The sequence below is a fragment of the Balaenoptera ricei genome, chromosome 5, assembly GCF_028023285.1.
Source record: "Balaenoptera ricei isolate mBalRic1 chromosome 5, mBalRic1.hap2, whole genome shotgun sequence".
Lineage (NCBI taxonomy): Eukaryota > Metazoa > Chordata > Mammalia > Artiodactyla > Balaenopteridae > Balaenoptera > Balaenoptera ricei.
The window spans coordinates 105,093,371-105,114,995 of record NC_082643.1 but is presented as its reverse complement, the minus strand read 5'-3'; the positions used below and the strand labels follow the sequence as shown (position 1 = coordinate 105,114,995).

General features: G+C 44.3%; 1 protein-coding gene across 4 annotated transcripts in view; it reads right to left on the bottom strand.

Moving 5' to 3' along the window:
* The window catches only part of SLC2A9 (solute carrier family 2 member 9), a 233,560-nt gene that overhangs the window by 155,892 nt on the left and 56,043 nt on the right, over positions 1-21,625 (bottom strand). For all 4 annotated transcript variants that reach the window (XM_059924186.1, XM_059924182.1, XM_059924183.1 and 1 more), the window contains one exon: positions 18,787-18,932. In XM_059924186.1, coding sequence (XP_059780169.1) covers positions 18,787-18,932 — 146 coding nt within the window. The remainder of the gene's footprint in view (positions 1-18,786; positions 18,933-21,625) is intronic.

The window sequence follows — 21,625 nt, the reverse complement described above, 5'->3', positions numbered from 1 at the left end:
TTAAGTAGAGTTGGAATCATTGATCTTATCCCAAGTCAGGTTCTAATTTAAGGACATCACATCGTGCCATTGCCCCCCAGTCAAGTGGAGCCGGGAAGGTGGTGCTGGTGGCCACTCCTGCCACTACCAGGACAGGGTCCCAAGGCCGCCGAGCTCCATGCTACTGGAGGTGAGAAGGGGAGGAAGGAGATCTCCCTCACAAGACTATCTGGGGGATGAAATGGGCTGTTTTTCTTTATACGTCTTCATATTTAAGATCTCATTCATTAGACTCAAGGCTAACATTCATCCAGCTCTCCAAGTGTCAAGCTCCGTGCTGGATACTTTACAAATGTAACTGCAACAAAGTTTAAAAACATAGAGTTCATGGTGTCATCGAAACACGACCTTGGTTTTTGTCTCCTACATTCACTCAAAATGTAATCACTGAGGGTGCCCTTCCCAGCCCCATCTCAGGGGTCTTAGATGGTCCCAGAGTCACAGTTTCAAAATCACAATCAAAATCATGGCTGAATGACGAATTTTCCACCCGCCTCCCCCTGCCAGTCCAAGCCTGCATGGAGCTGGAGTCTGCAGTGGAAAGAGTTGGGGGTGGGAGGTACATGTTTGAGGTTCATTTTTCTTCCTCCCCCTGCCCTCCCCCAGCTTCTACCCAGCGTCTGACCACCCCCCTCCCCCCAAGGATGGAAGAGGTAAAGAACTAGGTCAGGTCCCTGGGGCTGGCAGAACGTTTATAGCTGATATTCTTTCATTGTGAGCATTTTCACAGGAATTCTGGAGAGTTCCATCCCTGGGATCAAGCCCCCTCCCACTGCAGGTTCCCTAACCTGGGAGTTCACACCTCTTTTTCTCTCTCTTCTGAAGAGTCATCTCCTCTGCAGCCCCAAGGAATCCAAGGTCAAGGCTACTGTGTATTGTGAAAGTTGTGCCCAGTGCCCCCAGGGGGTGAGTTGAGGCTGAAATCCAGCCCACTCTGACCTCCAAGCTGAGGGCCCTCAGGGCTGGTTATTAACCTTGCTTTTTATTTCCTGTGTTTTATGATGATTTGATATCTTGGAGCCTTACTGATCCTGGAGAGACTCCCCCTCCCAGGCTAGCTAATTCCTAGCAAACAACTTGCCTGGGAGCGTGCCTTTAACATACAAACCAACCAATCCAGAGCCCACACCAACCACTTCCTCTATTTAACTCTGACACACCAAGTCAATATGCCCCCTGCCCTAAATCGCCCCAGGGCCAGGTACCAGACAAGTAGAGACAGCCCCTGTAGCCCTGGGACCACCTGAAATTATTCAAACTATGCCCTCCTAAGCTTTCCCAAGCTTGCCTCCCCCAGTCCTTCCCACAGAAGCCACAATAAAGGCTCTAGGTCGCGCCCTGCCCTCTCTCCTTCTGCCTCCTGACACACCCTGGTGCTTCCCCATGTGGCCCTGCATGGGGTGGTGTGCACCTTCACAAGGGGACTGTGAATAATAAACTCTTCTTTCAAAGGCAGTGTCTCTGTGTCTGTCACCTTACAATGCCCGATTAAAGCCAAATCCCAGGTATATTTTAGAGCAGCTGGGTCACCCTCTCCCTCAGGCATGGTGCCACATGGGTTCTTGCTGCAGAGGAACACTTCTTTCTGGAATCCACTGCCTGTGACCTTCCAGGACACCTCTCTCCCGGTTCTTCTCCAGTTTCTTTGAGCACCTTCCCAGGGATTTGAGCTCAACCCTCTTTTCTGTTCATCTCCATCACTTCCCCCAGGGCAGTGGTTCTTAGACTTGGCTGCACATTGGAATCACCTGGGGGATTCTGAAAACTGCTGATGCCCATGGTCTCCCACACTTGGAGATTTGGGGTTAATAGGCCTGGGGGTGTGGTCTGGGCGCTGGGTTGTTCAGGCTGTCCAGGTGGCTCCAGTGGCAACCAATTGAGAGCCTAGGGCCTCACCTCCAGCTGCGGCGGACAGTGGTGTGTGGCGCAGAACTGAGGGGCTCATCCCCCAGCTGCCGGGAGTGTTGTCGGCTACGGGAGGGCAGGTGGGTCCCCGCCTTCCCCCAGAGACATGCCCTTGAAGGATGCTTCCTCCACAAGGCAACTCGTGCCTCCTTAGGAGCAAGCTGCACCCAGTGGCTGGCTGATGTGGAGGCACAAAGGCCTCTCCTCCCCTGCCTGAAAGTGGTGCACCTCTGATGGGTCCTCCCAGGTCCAGTGCTCCCTGCGGGCTGAGACCTCCGTTGCGACTGAGGGCAGCTCACCCTCTCCCTCTGCTGAGTCCTGCTTCCTTTACTGCCTGACATGTGTTGATCTGAGAACACTCCCCCATCAACTTCCTGCTCACAAATCTCCATCTCAGGGTCTCTTCCCTGGGGAACCCAACCTAAGACACATGTATGGGGCCATGACTCCAAACCTCCACGTCCGGGCCACACCTCTTATTGGGGCCCCTAACTCACATTTCCAGTTGCCTAGTGGACAGCTCCACTGAAAACCCTTGGGTTCCATAATCTCCGCGTGGTGTCCCCCACTTCCCAGCCCACGCATGCCTGTCCCTGGACCACAGCCGGGGCTATCACCACCTGTCCAGAAATTCAATTAAGAAACCCGACATCACCTCCATTCCTGCCTTTACCTCACAGGCCTCCCACTGCCATCCGATCTGCTGCCTATCCTCATATAATCCTATTGGCTCTGTTTCTGAAATCTCTGTCTTGTGCATCTCCTCCTCTTCTACCTTGCTAGCATTTGCCTTAGGGGAGCTTCTTACAGCGTTTTGCCTGGATTCTGACAACAGCATCTTCACTGTCCTGAAATCCTACTGCATTCTTTGCTTTCCCCTCACAGCCTCAGAGTGATCCTTCTAAAATGTGAATCTGACGTTCTAAGCTACTTCTCTGTCTAAAACCTTCAGCAGCTCCCTATTGCCCTCACGATCAAGTTCAAATCTCTTCACCTGGAATACAAAGCCCTGTTTTATGAGCACCCTTCCAGGACTCCAGCCTTGCCACTGGCTAGACAGAAGAGCCCTCTGCCCCTCTGCTCTGGTCCTGCCAACCCAAGGGCATCCCTGAGTCTGACAAGCTGATTTCATGACGCTGTGCCTTTGCACCTGCTGCTTCCTCTCCCAGGAATGCCTGCCCTTTGCACCTGCTGCTTCCTCTCCCAGGAATGCCTGCCCTTATCCGCAGAACATCTATGTATCCTCACAATTTTAGCATTTCCTCCTCTGGAGGACATCTCTTCCTGGTACAGAATTCCATGAAAGCACTTGTTACCTGTATAGCACGTCTTTCTTTATGGGTATGTCTCTCCGACTAGACTGAGCTCCTCAGGGCCGCCCCCTGCCATGTTCTTTTATGTTTCTTCCCAATGCCTGGCACTTGGCAGGTGTTCAGTAAATGCTTCTTGACTGAATATGTGTTGAGTAAGATGAATGGCATAGGTAAGCGATGCTGCAGATAAGATAGAGACCCCTGAAATAACACACACCCCTGCTTTTAAAGTACTAAATACACACACACACACACACACCCCACATATATATAAAAGCTAAAACTTCCCTACATGATATCCTATTAAAGGGCTAAAGTAGCATAAATAATAGTCCCCTATGAGGTATTATTATAATTTGCAGTCTATAGAAGAGAAAAATGAGACCCACAAAAGTTAAGTAGCTGAGGCAAGCTCACGTGAGAAACTGGGGGACAGAGTTGAATAAGAGCGTGACTCTTCTGATCTGTGCACGGGGCTCTTTTTGTGACATTATTCCTGATACCACATGGTTCTCAGTGCAAAGCAATACCCATCGCCTTCCCTCGTGGCAGCTGCTAGCTAAATAGTGAATTTATATGCAGATGATATTAGGCTGAACCAGTCCTGCTCCTCTATAGAAAGTTCTGTACAGAACTCATCAGAGATCACTCGAGCTCAGCTGCAGTGGCTCATGCTGTTACCAAAACGGATTCCACCAGGGTGAGGTGCAGGTCTGTGCATCAGCCATTCAGCGAGGGAGAAACAGTCACCTTCTGAAGGGATGCTTTGTAAAAGGGTTGAATGCACCTTGCTTGTTACTTGTCACAAGCTGGGTCTCAAAAGGGAAACAGCACCGGTCAATGAACGTCCATGGAACCCATGACCTCGATGTCCCCACAACCGCCTTCCAGAGGGGGGACCCTGCTGGCTGCAGCTAACAGAGCCCTGGGGTGGGGACCATGTGCCCAGCTGTGTCTGCACCACACGACACTACCTTATGATGGGTCAGTCTCTCACCATCTTCACTCCAAATCCTGCAGAAGTCAACACCACCCCACCCCACAGGATACAATCCAGACGCTAAGACGCTCAGGTCATTGCAGCAAATGTGTTGCTCTAGAATCACTGTTTCAGGTACATTAAGTCCCCTACATATGAACCTTCAAGTTGAGAACTTTCAAAGATGCGAACGTGTGTTTGCATGTCCCATCACGCAAGTCAGTTCACGTGTCTGGTGTACATTGTCACCTGTGTGCACCCTCTAAAAGTGGTTGTGCTTCTGTGTACTTTACTGTATAGTACTGTATAGAGTACAGTAGTACAGTATCTATTTCAAGCCCAGGATGTCTGGAAGCAAGCGTAAAAGCAGCGGTGCTATAGCTGGTACAGTGTAGCCAATTGTGTTAGTTGGGTCCCTAGGCTAACTTTGTTGGACTTATGAACAAATTGGATTTATGAACATGCTCTCGGAATGGAACTTGTTCATATGTAGGGGACTTACTGTACATATTCATGGTCTGACTCTGACTTCAACAACAAAAGACACCTCAAGAACATCACTGTATGATTACCCTCGCATTTTCCTGTCTTAGAAATAATACTGAAATTACCTTCTCAGGGCATAACATTCACCTCTCAGAAAGTTGTCCCAAGTGCCACATGTGAGTGAAGTGACCTGCCCAGGGTCACCTTTCAAGAAACGCCAGCTCCCGACCCGCTTCCTGCAACATTTTTCTGCTTTTCAAAGGGTTTGAGTGCCTTCTGCTTCGCTTTGTTCTCGAGCAATCTTATGGGAAAGTAAGGTCAGTAGCTATTATTCCCATTTTACAGATAAGGAAACTGAGGCTGGAGAGGTGGAGAGAGGGGTTAAACGTCCTGCAGCAAAATTTCCCATGAAATCAACTTTGTCCCTTCCTCATTTTAGAGAAAGAAATCCATGCAATGTTTAAAGGTTGTTGACCTGCAGAGTGCCTCCCCGGGCCAACCTACAGTGACAGGCTGGCACTGAGCACGTGTGAATTTGCTGAGTGCTTCATACAGAGTAACTCGATTTCACCCTCACAACACCCCTGCCTTCATTCCCATTTGACAGATGAGAAAACAAAGGCACCAAGAAGTTAAGTAATGCATTCATAGTCATGCATCTTATAAATGGCAGAGTGGTACACCCACCCCAGGCAGTGTGGTACCCAGCTCTGTGCTCTTAACCCGAGCAGTCCAATTTCTCTGACAATACGTTTATACAGATCACTGTTCTCTTTCCCGAGATAATTAGGTAACCAGCATTCTTTTCTAAATAATGCTGCCTAACTTGAAGCCCATTATGAATCCCTTTGTCAGGCTCCTGCGTTCTAGCTGAATCATCCTGGTTTCTGGGTCTCATTGTTCAGATCCATTCATACCACGGCTTCGTCTGTCACCTCCTTCTACAAATCCTCATTGTGGCTCATCTGTGATCAGATCAGTGTCCTCCAAATGGAGCTCAAGAAAGGAAGACAAAGAAATGTGCTTTGTTCTAAGGCTCACAGAAGCACAAGGACGCCCTGTGATTTGGACCTTCCTATTGATGACCTGGATTCTGGGGATATGGAAGGTGTGACTGCCAGTGGTCAGGTACCAGCCTAGTTACCAATGAGCTCCAAGACTTTGGGTCACAAATTTGGGCCATAACCTTGGGCCTTTCACAGCCCCACTCAGCTTCAGAGTTAGACCCAAGTTCAGTTCTGGTTCTTCTACATACTAGCTCTGGGGCCTTGAGCAAATTACTTGTTCTCTCTGGAATCGCATGAGAAGAGTAATTAACACTTATTTTGCAGGGTTGCTGTGAGGTTGACAGCGGTGATATCCTAGCATGGGCCTGGTACGTGATTGGGAGCCGAGAGACGTTGCTTCTTTTTTCCCTTTGCTGTGGTCCTGAGCCAACACAAGTGGCCCATCCTATTTGAAGAGTGTGTCTGCTATTAGATCTGCTATCCTGAGCCCGTGACTTCATGTCTGGGTTGAGTGTATGAAACTCACCTTTCAGACACGAGCGGGAAGTCTAGGAGTTAAAGGCCAGCCTACCCACAATCCGGGGCTCCCATCTAATTTCATCAGCCACTGTTCCTCCTCCTTGGGTGCTCTGTCCCCCTTGCAGTTTCTGTCAGCTATCTGGTGCCCCTTCCCTGGACACGGACACCCCTGCTGGCTCTTTGCTGAACCCACCAATGAACAAGCATGGCACCCCTTCCTCTCGTGTGCTGCTTCCTCATCTATAAGATGCTAGGCTGCACCTATGTGCATGCTCCCATCCCCTCTGCCTCTGAGTACCGTCCATTCTCTGCACACCAAGGATATGGGGCTGGATTTTCAAAGCAATGCTAACATCTCATTGCCTTAACTTGTTCACGTTGTCATTCATTCAATCTGTGGCGCTTTTATTGAGCCACTCTGCTTCCAAATGTGCCTAGCTCTCCCTCAATCTTCTTATTTTTATTTTTGTTTTTGCACTGGCCATTTGCTCTACCTGGAATGGTGTCTCCCTCCCCTACCACCTGGACAATGGACATAAGCCATTTGGGGTAATTATTAAACCTCTCTGAGACTGAACCTTTAATCTCTAACATAGAAAGTAATAATATTTATTTCCAAGGGCTGCTACATGAATTAAATGAGATATTGGCTGACATCTATTTACCACCAGCTCCAGGTACTGTTCCAAATGCTTGACATCTGTTTCCTTCTTCAAGCCTTACAAGAAACCCCCACGAGAGAGGTGCCATTGTAATTTCATTGATAGGTAAGGAAACGGCTAAGAGAGGTTCAGAAACTTTACTCAAAGTCCCACAGCGCGTGGTGGTGGGGCTGGAAGGCAGACCCAGGCAGTTTGGCACCAGAACCCGCATGCCCATGACTCGATGTTGCAGCTACAACTGGCCTGCTCTGTGCTCTGCCCTTTGGAGTTCATTTGTCTATGATAGAATCACATTTTCTCACCTCTTTTTAATCTTGTGTGAAATTTTTCCGGTATGAGATCCTTAGCATTTTGTAGATTAACAATAATTGTTGTGATGACATCACAATCATTTTGTAATACCAATTCTCTGTGTTACAATGTGCCAAGAAAAAGCTATTGTCCTTGAGCAAACATGGGATACTTCTAAAAGGTGACTGCAAACTGGCCACAGAGTAACCTTAACGTGTTCCCCAAAGGAGGAATTTATGGATTACTTTCTCTTTACACAGCAAAATGAAACTGGCAGTGAGTGACAAGAACAAAGTCACATCTGTTTGGGAATTGAAAACATTACTCTAATTAATTGTTCCCAACATAGAATCAAAACGACAAATTATTTAGAAAAATAACATTGAGAAAGTGGCATATTAAAATTTTGGGAATGTTGGCAAATCTATGTTCAAGGGAAAAAATGTATGAATAATAATGAAAAAGCAGGAATTAAAATTGGAAAGCAATAAAATGGATAACAGAGTTTAGTCTTTCAAATAGCAAAATTAGAGGCAACCATTTGGACATGTTATTTAAAAATGGAGAGAGCAGGAAGTTCCCTGGTGATCTAGTGGTTAGGATTCAGCGCTTTCACTGCTGTGGCCTGGGTTCAATCCCTGGTCGGGGAACTGAGATCCCACAAGCCCTGCAGTGCGGTCAAAAAAAAAAAAAGAGAGAGAGAGAGAGAGAGAAAGCAAAATCAAATTAAGTCAAGAGAGAAGATATAAAGAATAGACATGAGGATGTTAAAACTTATATAGTTGTATGTATATTTGCGTGCATATTTGAATGTTCCAATGAAATGAGTGATTTTATTGAAAAGGCAGCAATTTTTAAAACTGACTGAAAAGAGATTAGATTGTTAATTAAAGAAGAAACTGATAAAATATCCTCCAATAATTTCTTCCTGAAAAAACTACGTTGAGATGGTTTCACTAGTGAGGTCTTATCATCTAGAATGAGTAAAAGATGAAAAGAGATAAAAATATAAATTAAGCATCAAAACTCTAGACAAATCTCATCTCTGGATATAAGTATATAAATCTAAACAAGATACCAATGGATCAAATTTAACAACATATAAAAAGAATATTCCACAGTGACCAATAAAGATAAATGCCAGGGCTGTGAGGATGGTTTAATACAAGGCATTCTAATAATATAACATATCCAATAATTGATTGTCAGGTAACAAAAAAGCATCAGTAGCCTAATAAAAACTAGAAGATATTTTCCACATTGCTGATATAAATACTAAAATGAGATACATAATTCCTTACCAAGATAAATACTAGCCCATTTTAAATTGATAAGAATTAACATACTTACATTAATAGTGAAACACAATAGGTGTTCCAAATAAATTAGGAAAAAACAAAGATGCCCACTGCAATCAACATTATTAACATATCCTGGCCGATGCAATAAGACATGAATGTCAGTAAAAAGAAAGAAAGGGCATAACTATTAGAAAGGAGGGGACAGAATTATCAGTCTTTGCAGATGCTATCAGTAATCACTCACTTGAATTGTCTAGATAAGCAAACAAATAAACAGACAAAAACTGTAAGAAAGCAAAAGAGAGTTCCAGATTAACATATATAATCAGTAGCTTTCCCATATTTTGTTGACAATCAAAAACGTAATGGAAGAAACCTCCAGTAGCAGCAACAAGAGAGAAAATAACTATAATGAATAAGAAAATTAGTTCCTATTGCTTAGTTAGAAATACAAAAGCAATAAAAACAGCTGAGTGATACAAAAGACAATCTAGATGAAGAGGGAGGCATGATACGTTTCTCAATGGAAATAATGAATTATGAAAAACAATCTTAATTGGGTTCAAACTAATGACTCAGTTTAACACAATTCCAATCAAAATTTCAATGACTTTTTTGTGTTGAAAAATGAGGAAATAGTTTTAAAGTTCCCATGGGAGAACATACAAGTGAATGCTTCCGGCACAGTTTTGAAAATGAACAGTGGTGAGGACAGTAGTAAACATATAACAAAGTTACAATGATGAAAACAATGAAGTATGGCACTAGAATAGAAATATAAAAGGAACAAAGTGGATGGCCCAGAAGCAGAAACTCACATATATTTTGAATTTAATGTGTGGTAAAGAAACCTCAAAAATCAACAGGGGAAAGGTTGTTTGGATTAAAGAGTAGTTTAGGAAAAAGTGGTAAGAGAGGTGGGAAAAAGATAAATTTAAATGCTTTACACCATATTCTACAATAACTCAAAAGATTTTAAGAATTAAATGTAAAAACTGATACCATAGACAAACTGCAAATAAATACAGATGACAATTCATTGCATTCCTAAGAGAAGAAGAAATTTCTAAGCTAAAAACCAGTGGAAGAAATCTCAAAGGAAAAGAAAGACTTTGTTACGTAAAAAAATTTTTTTTATAATCCACACATTGAAAATAAAAAGGAAATTAAATGTAAAAAAACCCAAGTCATAAAAATATTTGCACAGCAGGGCTTCCCTGGTGGAGCAGTGGTTGAGAGTACACCTGCCAATGCAGGGGACACGGGTTCGAGCCCTGGTCTGAGAAAATCCCACATGCCACGGAGCAACTAAGCCCGTGCGCCACAACTACTGAGCCTGCGCTCTAGAGCCCACGAGCCACAACTAGTGAGCCCACGCACCTAGAGCCCATGCTCCGCAACAAGAGAAGCCACTGCAGTGAGAAGCCCGCACACCGCAACAAAGAGTAGCCCCCGCTCACCGCAACTAAAGAAAGCCCGCGCACAGCAACGAAGACCCAATGCAGCCAAAAATAAATAAATAAATATATAAATATATATATATATATATATATATATATATATATATATATTTGCACAAATATATCAAAGGGTTAATATTCTTTTTTAAAATTTAATTTATTTTTTATACAGCAGGTTCTTATTAGTCATCACTTTTATACACATCAGTGTATGTATGTCAATCCCAATCTCCCAATTCATCCCACCACCACTCCCCCCCCACCAGCTTTCCCCCCTTGGTGTCCATACGTTTGTTCTCTACATCTGTGTCTCAGTTTCTGTCCTGCAAACCAGTTCATCTGTACCATTTTTCTAGGTTCCACATATATGCGTTAATATATGATATTTGTTTTTCTCTTTCTGACTTACTTCACTCTGTATGACAGTCTCTAGATCCATCCACGTCGCTACAAATGACTCAAAGGGTTAATATTCTTAAAAGCAAAAGAGGTTGTAAAATTACTAAGAGAGTCGTTAACTTCCCAACAGACACATAAGCAAAGTACATGAATAGACCATTTACAGAAGACATGTTTGAAAACTAACTAACTTAGTGTGGTGGGCTCAGTAATGGCCTCCTCGAAGACACCCACATTCTAATCCCTGGAACCTATGTGGCAAAAAAGATTTTTGCAGTTAAAGATCTCCAGATGGGAAGATTATCCTGAATTACCTGGATGGGCCCTAAATGCAATTGCAGGTGTTCTTAGAAGAGGGAGGGGTAGACTAAAAATGCTGCCTGCCATATCAGTAAACAAAGGGTGTTGCAGCCATCAGAGATTGCAGGCACTCCTGACATTGAGCGCTAAGGGAACTCAGGACGGAAACAAGGACTGCCCGCCATCTAGCAGACATCAAGACTGCAGCCTGAGGAAACTCAGGATGAGAAAACACAGGATACTGGCCCCAGATAGCTGAGGTGCATATCAAAGGAATGATTTCAGTGAGCCCAGACTCTTACATCTTCCCATACATAGAAAAGCGCTAAATTCCTTAACTTGAGTTATCTGGTTTTCTTTAATTAACAATAATCTTTTTACGTTCCGACTGCCTGCCCTTTGTTGCAAAAACTCCTATATATTGCAGCTCCCCCCTCACCTCCGAGGAGCAGTTTTCTCAGAGTTATTTGAGATGCTGTCTCCCGGGCTTGAAGTCCTAAGAATGTCGGCTAAATAAAACATAACTCTCAACTTTTAGGTTGTGCATTTTTTTTTCAGCTGACAGAGGCAAAGGGAAATTTGACCACAGAAAGGAGAGGAGGAGGCAATGTGACAACAGAGGCAGATCTTGGAGCAATGTGGCCACAAGCCGAGGAATGCCAGCAGCCACCAGAAGCGAGACAAGAAGAGACAAGGAACAGAATTCTCCTCCTCAGAAGGGCACAGCCCTTCTGACACCTTGATTTCATCCCAGTGAAACTGGTTTTGAACTTCTGGCATCCAGGAATATGAAAGAATAAACTTCCATCTCTTTTGTGGTGATTTGTTACAGCACCAACAGGAAACTAATGCATTTATGAAATAGCCAACCTTGCTAATAAGCAAAGAAACACAAAATAGTATTCTAAGGCAATACTATTGATATATTATTTTTGCCTTTCAAATACCAAAGAGTTAAAGGCTCATGGGTGACAAAGGCATCTTGTACACTGCTGGTGCGGAAGCAAATTGAGGCAGCCTCTGGAGAAAAATTTGATATGTATGAAAGCCTCAAATAAATGTATATTCTTTGACATATTGTTTTCATTTCTAGGATGCTAAACCACACAAATAGAGATTTGAATAATGATTTATGTGGAAGATTGTTCATCCTAAGTTTATAAATTCAGTGTTTCAATAATAAACACAATCCAAATGTCCAGCAAATAAAAGAATAATGAAACACATTATGGTAACTCAAAAAATAGAATAATGTACAATTATTAAAATTATCATGGCAAATAATTTTAATGACTTGTTCACAATATAGTGTTGCAAAATAATCAGCACACAAAAAGTTATAAATGTAATGAACCAAATGTTGTGTTTGTGTGTATGTGTGTGTGTAAGTTTATGTGATTAAAAAATAATGGAAAAAAGCTTTTAAAACTGTTAAGGTGTTTGTCTAGAAATGGTGAGATATAGACATTTTAGTGTTTTTATTTACCAGTTTCTTCCATATTGTGTACAATGGATATGGATGCAACATACTCATAAAAATCAAACAAGGGACTCCCCTGGCAGTCCAGTTGTTAAGACTCCACGCTTCCACTGTAGAGGGCGCAGGTTCGATCCCTGGTCAGGGAACTAAGATCCCGCATGCCTCACAGCATAGCCAAAAAAAAAATCAAACCAGATAACAGAAAGGAGATAAGAGCTTTATGAAAGGTATTTGTTTCAGTATTGTTCATGTTAGTGAAAATTCAGGAATAGCAAAGGCATTCAGTAATGGGCAATAGTTACATTGCACCTTTGTGATAGAATATAATGTAACACTGAAAATGTATCTATGCTATTTTAAAAATGTGTTTACAAAGAGTCTAGTGATACAGAGAAATGACTTTGATAGAGTGGTGATTTTTTAAAAGTAAAACACAAAGCTAAGCACAGTATTATCTCTCTTGCATAACAGAGATATAGAAATGTAGAAAGAAACTTATAGACCAAAATACTCAAAGTGTCTGCCTTTCTTATCACTGCAGAATTTCAAATGGCTTTACTTCCTTTTTCATATTTCCCAAGGGTACCAAGCTGAGCACTAAATATCTGTACAAAAGAACAAACTGGACGTAAGTTGTGTGTGATGCACTGATGAGCTCTGAGCTCCAATTCTTTCTTGGCCGCATCCTCATCTGGAACGGATGCTCTCCCCGGCATGTGAAACCATTCACTTACGGCCTCAAGCTGTTCCCAAGTCTTCTCACACTTCTGCCTACAATTTTTATCCCAGTTCCTTTCTTCTTTGTCATTGTAGGAGAAATAGCTAATTAATATGTTTTTTGAAATATTCTTTGGAAATACAAAATGTCACATAAATGTTCAACCCCACAGTGTTTTACAATGTGTCTTTGATTAAACTCAAGGCACCAGCATTGATTCTCTCTCTTGCCTTCTGGCATCTGTTCTAAAAGTCTTCTTGCTACTTGCTCCAGCCTCTGTATTTCAGAGCAATTGCCTTCATTGAAGCACAGCTTTTCTCTCTTTATTTATTTACTTATTTTAGGAGCTCAGTTGTCTCTGTCTTTGAAGATAAATGAAATAGGATTAAAACAGAGAAAATGAAATGCTGACACTTAGTAAAATAACTGTGGATCTCACTTGGCTGGAGTATCACAAATCCCAAAGAGATGAAAGAAAATTTCCCATTTAACATTCTTTCCTGGACCAGAAGCCCAAAATCCATTTTCCCTTAGCATGAATTTGAAAAAAAAGACATTCCTTGAGTTACTCACACATCCTCATAGCCAGGCCCAAGACTATCTGAAATAAATCCCATCTGATGGGAAAAAATAACCTAGGGGTACCAATGGCACACCTTCTCAGCTGGCTTGGGGTCAGAATGTGGGCATGGGTGCTGTGCCCCTTGGCCAGTGTCATGTTTCTCAGCCCGGTTGCTGCCAGGAGACAGGACCCCTGCCTGAGAATCCAGATACCTAGGTTCTTGAACATCAGCTCTGCCTCTAAGTTACTCTGTGACTTGGGCAATTCATTTCAGTGAGCTTGTCATCTCATCCTTGCAAAGCTGCTTCTCCTCCGGGGCTCCCTACCTTAGCATCTACTTCTGCTGTGCTACCTGGCTGATGTGCCAGGCACCAGGAGTTATCCTGGACTCCTCCTCCCTCAGGAACTGCATCCCATCACTCACTAAGCCATCTCACCCACCCACCCCGTGCCCACAGCCATCACTCTAATCCAAGCTCCCAGCATCTCTCCCCTGGACCAGTGCAATCTCCCCAGGCTTTCTTGGGATCCAATCCTTTCTCTGTGCTGTGGCCCAAGAGTCTTTATTTTAAAGTGCTCACCTTATACTGCCATTGCCTTACTTCAACCTGTCAAGGATTTCTCATTGCTCTTGGATAAAGATAAACCTCTACAGGCAGGCACAGTCCCCATGAAAATGTATGGAAAGTGGCCCACAGGCTGGACCCAACCCACAGATGGGAGGTTGTTTGTTCACTTAAAGGCCAACTGGTTTCCAGTATTTAAAAATCAAGAAATGTGACATAAAAATCTGGATTTCTAACTTCTCTTGAAAATTGGAAAATCACCTATCGTCGAGTATCTGACAGGGAAATATCAAGTAGTAGCAGCCACTCTCACTGGACAGGGCATGTGTCCCCAGCTGCCATCATCTCCACCAAGCCCCCTCATTTGCCCACCCTTCACTGTACTCACAACACAGGTGTGGCCCTCCTGCCCTTACCTTTCCAGTGGCACCTTCTTCCCCCTCTCGGCGCTCTAGTCCCCCTGGGGTTTCTGCCTCTGAACAAATGCCAGGGCCTTCACTTATACTGTTCCCTCTGTCTGGAACACACTTTCCACTTCTGCCTCTCTCTCTCTTCCCACAGGCCTGGCCTGGGTAAATCCTATCCATCCTCAGGGCATGAGTTTACATGTCATTTCTGCCAGAAAACCATCCCTGACCCCCTATTCTAGGACAGTGCCCTACCTTTCCCCCATCACACTGATCATTGGTTAATTGTCCTTCCTATGAGCTCCCCAAGGGCAGAGAGTCATCTGAAATCCTCAGTGCATGATCACCAGACACCAGCCCAACACCCATCCTGGAGCAGAAGCTTTCTAAATATTTGCTGCATGAGTGAATAAACTTGAAACCTCTAGGTTTAGTGTACATACGCATCAGTAAGACCCGACCTACTGCAGGGAAAAGATGCAGAAGCAAACAGAAATAACAGCATGGGACAGGCATGCATACAAGGTGTCCTTTCTGGGGACATGCTGTACAGGGTTATTGTTTGCCAGACATGTTCCCTAGAGGAACTCATGCTGGAGTGGAGCTTGGGGATTTGGGACTTTTCAGCATGCATGCCACCCAGGAGGACACTGGCTCCCAGAGGTGGGGTGACCTGCCCAAGGCCACACAGTCCATGCAGACTGTGAGCAAGATAATATTCACGATCAAAGCTGCAGCTCCAGCATCCAACTCCGTAATCAGCAAATGTGCCGAATGCATGAATGGATGAGTGAAGGAAGAGAGAAGACAGAGGTTCAAGAAAGACCTGAGATCTGCTATGGATTGAATGTGTCCCCCCCAAATTCATATGTTGAAATCATAACCCCCAAGGTTATAGTATTAGGAAGTGGGGCCTTTGGAGGTGATTAGGTCATGAGAATGGAGCCCTAATGAATGGGATTAGTGCCCTTAGAGGAAGAGACATGGGAGATATCACCTCACTCTCCATGACGTGAAGACACAGTGAGAAGGTGGCTGTGTACAAAGCAGGGAGAGGGCTCTTGCCAGAACCTGACCATGCGCGCACCTTGATCTTGAACTTCCAGACTCCAGAACTGTGAGAAATATATTTCTGTTGTTTATAAGCCACCAGTCTATAGTGTTTGTTATAGTAGCCCTCACAGGACTAAGACAGGACCCAAGTAGCAGAAAGAATCTGTTATTAGATTTACCAAAGAGAACTTTATTGAGTGATGAGAAATTGACAAGTATCTCAAAAGAAAAAAGCTTAGGCTCTACTGAGGCAGATATTTATTTACTTTTTACCCCTGGAGCACAGTTCTATTCATTGATTTTAAAATATTATTTTATGTTTAAACAGCTGAGGCTGTAATTGTTATATTGTTTTACTGTCACACAAAAAATGGTTACTTTTATACTTTTAAAATATCTTTAAAAACAAAAAGCAAAAGAGTCTCTTTAATATGGGACCTCACTTTGGTAAGGAAACTCTTTCCAACAAGCGTTAATTATAGAAATTGTCATGCATGTGACAGGAAAAATGTAAGTGTGAGTTGTTTTTCGTTTTGCAAAACAACAACAACAAAACCAAAATGGTAGCCATAATAATCCAAAAGGGTAAATAATAAAAGATCAGAAACAGATGTCTCTGAGGTGACCTGGATTAGCTGCAATATAAAAAGTCATACATAATGCTATGGAATTATACACTAAAATGGTTAAAATGTAAATCCCATGTTATGTACATTTTACCACAATAAAAATAGCAAAACATTTTAAAAAAAAGTTTTTTAAGTGATAAATGTCAACCAGTTCCTATTATCCTATCATCATACAGCCACCATGCTTGATTCATCAGCTTATAAAACCTTTGCTGATTGAGGCAGGAGACAGCCCTAGGGTTAGTAAGACTCAGGTAGCTGGCACAAAGAATGGGACCTGTTTTCTAACCCAAGTGCTTACTGTGCTATTGTGGTTTATAATAAGAAATTTATATTTGGTCCTTGTCCTGGTTCTGGCACAGAGCTCCTCTTAAAACCCTTGGAATTTCCTAAGTGATAAGAGAAATAAAGATGTTTTGGTATTCATAACAAACCCCTTTCAACCACACCTGAGTTTATGTCAGTGAGGCGACTTTTGGACCACACCTAAGGATGGGGGCTGGTTGCCAGGTGAACCAACCAACTGATTAGAGGGTTGAAACTTTTGGTCCCACCCCCGTGACATCTGGGGACGGAAGTGGGGCTGGAGATTGAGTTCAATCACCAATGGCCAATGTTCAATCAGTCTTGCCTGTGTAATGAAGCCTCCATTAAAACCCAAAAGGATGGGGCTTGGAGAGCTTCCCTGTTGGTGAACACGTTTTAAAGCATGGAAGCCCCACACGCTTTCTCCACACCTTGCCCTATGCAGCTCTTCCATTTGACCGTTCTTGAGTTACATCCTTTTATAGAAAACTGGTTTCCTGAGTTTTGTGAGCCACTCCTGCAAATTAATTGAACCCAAGGAGGGGTCCTGGGAACCTCTAATTTATAGCCCACAGGTCAGAAGCTCAGGTAACTGGACTTGAGATTAGCATCTGAAGCAGGGACAGTCTTGTGGGACCGAGCCCTTAACCTGTAGAATCTGACACTACGTCTGGGTGGATAGTGTCAGAATTGAGTTGCATGGTAGGACACCCAGCTGGTGTTGGGCAATTGCTTGACGTGGGGAAAGAACCCACTGGATGGGACTGGAGTCAGAGTCAGAGTCACATTCCCAGAGGACCCAGAGGGTCCCATTCGTGGCTGTAAAAGACACACCCCACACGTGGGTCTGCGAACAGGCAGACCTGGATTCTGAGTTCAGCTCCAACATTTTTTTACTAGTTAGCTCTATCCCTCACCTCTCTCAGCTCCTGTTTCCATGCCTGTAGATACGAGCTGTTCACAAAGTAGTGTGCAGGTATGAATGGCATTAAATATGCGCTTCACACGAGCGCACCATTGATGTGAGCATCTGTTCGGTTTGTTTCTGTTGCCGGCCTCCTCCTGCTGGGATGCAGCCCACAGGGCGGGGGTTGGTCAGCTGTGCTCTCTTCAAATGCCCAGAAGTGTTGGGCATTTGACGATCGACCTTCAGTCATGGTTTAATCTCCTCTCTCCCTCCCTCCCTCCTGGTCTTCTTGTGTAGGTGGGAAGGGGATGGCTCTATATCCCTGGTAGGCATCCTCACCATTCTTCCCTCATTTTCACTGGACACTCAGGCAGCAAAGCCTGTGGATTCAATCTGCCCTTCCTCTCTCTCCCCCGGGCCTCTGCCTCAGTTCCCGTCTCATCCTTCCCGCACTATGTGCACCAATAGCAAGTCTCCATCAGGTTCCTCTCCTCCCTTCTGACCCCTCCCACTCCTACCCACACCTGCCCCCCACCTTCCCAGAGCCACCTTCTAACTCAGATCTGGCCACGTCACTCCCCTGGTCTAGTGTCACCCAGGGCTCCCTACTCCCCCAGGAGGAAGTCTACCATGGCTCAGCGAAGAGGTGCCTCACCTCTCATGCTCCCCACGCACGCTTCTCCCTCAGCCCCCAAGCCACTCCTACGTCTTTTACAGGCCTGTTCCCATCTCAGGGCCTTTTCTTTAGTTATTCCCTTTCTCTACAGGGTCTTCTCGCCAAACCCCCTCATCACCTGCCTAATTGCTTGCTCACCCTTCAGGGCTCAATTTAGAGGCCACCTCTTCTGGGAAGCCTCCCTTGATTCCATCTATCCCCACCCCAACGTGGGTGAGGTGTTCCTCCTTGCCAAGGCCACACAGCAAGTACATGCCTGTACTGGGATTTAAAGTCAGGCCTTCCTGTTTCCAAAACAGAAAGCCAACAACAGAAGACTGTGCAATTACATATTAATGTGGGAAAGAAAGGCTCAAGAGTGAGGTAGAGCTAAGCCAAACACCTTGGAAAGATGCCCAAAATATATTAAATGAAGACGGCAAGTAACAGAACAATGTATATGGTATGATTCCATTAAAAAACAAAACAAAACTATGTATATATAAGTTTATATAAGCAAAGAAAAAAGCCTAAATGAAAATTATTGAGCTGTTAACAATAGCTATTGGGTGGGTGGATTCGAACGTTCTGTAAGGTTTGAATTTTTTGTGTATTTTTTATTTTCTAAAAAAAAAAAATCAAACCCAATCAAAGAAACTCAGCAACAACTTTTCTCCAATAATAAGCAAAAGGCTTGAATGCTCAAGAATTCTAGGACATAGGGACAAGCTTTTGGAGGAAGGGCTCACCTCTGACTACCCTTCGTCTGGCAAGGGACATGGGGAGCAGAGATGGTGACATGAAGTGAGAATGGACGTGGTTGGCTGGGGAGCTACACTTACCTTTCCCAGCAGCTCAGGAAGGCCCAGCAGCTGCCCCGTGAACACGCCAATGCAGATGAAGATGGCAGTCACCTGTCCCAGAGAGCCGCGGATCTCCTTGGGTGAGATCTCGTTCAGGTACATGGGGAGCACACTGAGGGCGATACCTATGAAGGAAGCATGGCCGCAGTGAGAGAGCTGTCTTCTTCAAGGAAGACTCTGGTCATGGCACCTCCCTCTGTTCTGTGCCTGACAGAAATAGTGCTGCAGCCACAACACCATTCCCAGCACGCTGCACAAATTGCCAACATTTTAACATGCGCTTTATCATTTACTCCATGGAGTATGGCTGGGAGGTGGATTTCATAGGAGAGGAAATGGTAGTAGCTGATGGTAGTGATACTGGTGGTGATGGTGACGGTGGTGATAATAATAACCAACGCACATAGTGCCTACCTAGTAGCAGGGATCTTTCTCCTCTCTTTACATATATTAACTTATCTATTTTAAATAACAACCCTCTGAAGTAAAGGTACTATCATAATCCCCATTCTAAATATGAGAAAACTGAGGCACAGAGAGGTTGAGTAACTTTCCCAAATCACCAAGTGACATCCAAAAATGCTCCAAGAGATTATTTGCTCAGTAGGTCAGGTCTCTGATTCTAGAACTTCAACTTTCCCACCAGCTAACGGCACCTCCTTAGGGAAATCATGGAACTCAGTTATGGCAGATACTGTTAAACCCATTTTACAGCATTTTATAGACTACGTCACCCACATAGGGTCTCATAACCTTTAAGATAAATGTATGTGTTCAAAGGCTTATGACTGATATTTCTATTTAAAAAGTAATAGTTATAAATATGTCTCATAAAACATTAATACACTGCACTCATAGAGGTTCTGTTAGTAAAAATATCATGAGGCCTTGTCAGGTTCAAGAACCTTTGTTTTCTACCCATTTCTGGGCAGGGTTATTCTTAAGACCCTTTATAGACCCATGAAGGTCTACAAATGCACTTATCCCAGGCAGATTCGTGGCTTGCTTATTACACTCTGAGTCACACTGCTTCCTGGGTCAAATCCCTGCAACTTACAAAAGTTGAGGACTTGGGCTTGAGAGAGTTAGCCTCTTTCAGCCTCAGTTTCTCTATCCACAAGATGGGGTTAAGAACTGAGTCTGACTTCATAGGATTGCTGTGAGAGTTAATTGAGATTTGCTCAGTGCTTCACTCAACGTAAAGCTGTACAAGTCAGCATTACTAGCACTAACTATTATTGTCTTCTAATTTTTCACCAGATTGTTTGGGCATCAAAAATTTCTTTCCTCAGCAACAACTAAACTTTCATTGGGTTATTTGTATGGAAACATGTTAATATAAATGTTTCAGACATAAAAAAAAAAAAAAAAAAAAAAAAAAATTTCTTTCCTGCCCTGGCCTCCTGATGCCTAGAGGTTAGAGCACAGTTCCCGACACACTTTAGGCACCAATCGATGTGTTTCATCTTAAGCTGGATTCACCCCAGTTTCTAGCATTCAGGGAAGCCCTTCCTAAAAAGAAATAGTGAAGGGAATGTGCTGCCCAATTTACAAGCTGAGCATCTCATTCATTGCATCTCAGCCCAGGATAACTTTTTCTGGTTCAGCACACAAGGGAAACACGCTTAAGGTGCAAAGAGACAGGAATTATCTCCAAAGTTGCAACATAAACCAGATGCTATCTGAATTTTTATCCCAAACACACATACTGAGAGCATCTGGCCTCATGGAAAAATCAAGTGGCCACGGATCAATGTGGCACATTGTTGCTTAGGGGGCAGTGGAATAGAGAGGAAGGTGCAGAATTCAAGTCCCAGAGCCCTGCTTTCCTCACTAGGTGACCTTGATCAAGTTAGTTAGCTTCTCCTAGCCTCCGCCTACCCATCTATGAAAGAAGGGTCATAATTGCTGGCTATTCCTGTTGCGGTGGGAATAAAATTTCTACATATAAAGCACCTGGCTCACTTTTGGTCACCTGATGGACACTTGGAGAACTGTTAGGTCCTCACCCTGACACTCCCCCTACCCTCTGGGGTTAATTATCATCATCATCTCACGAAAAGCTATTAAGGAAATGATATGGCTGGTAGGAAAGAGGAGGCATGGGTCGTGGTAATGGACGTGGCATACGGTTGGCACAGTAAGAACGCCTCCTTCACAGGGCGCCTGCGCAGACCGAATCCCTGGAGAACGCTTAGCAGAGTGAAAGGCACACAGGACGCTGTCAATTAATGGAGACTCTTCTTCCTTGCCCATTGTGAAATTTTGGGGGAAAATGAGATGCTTCTGGCTAAACCAGTGGTGAGCCATGAGGAGGTAGCCGGCTGTAGGATGACCAACTCATCCCAGTTTGCCAGGGACCATCCTGGCTTTGGCACTGAAAATTCTGTGTCCCGGGAAGCCCCTGAGTTCCGGGCAAATGAGGATGGTGGGTTAGCCTCGGGTCGTGTTGCTGCACCAAGCATCCCACATACCTGAGTGGCCCCTCTTGACCTGTGACCCCATATCCTGCCATTCCTCCCCCCCCCAGGTGCCCCAGCCTTACGATTTACCGGACACTCCAGGCTCATTCTGATCGTGGGATATCAGCCTTTGCTGTTCTGTTTATCCCGAGTCCTCTGTCCTCACAGCTCCACAGGCTGACGCCCCACTGTCCTTCCCGTCTCAGCTCAGCCTCACTACCTCCCGCTAACGGGAACTAATGTGACCCAACGGGTCCTTTGCAGATGGAATCAGGTTAAGGTGAGGTCACACTGGATTAGGGTGGGCCCTAAACCCAATGACTGGTGTCCTTATAAGATGATAAGACGCAGGGAGA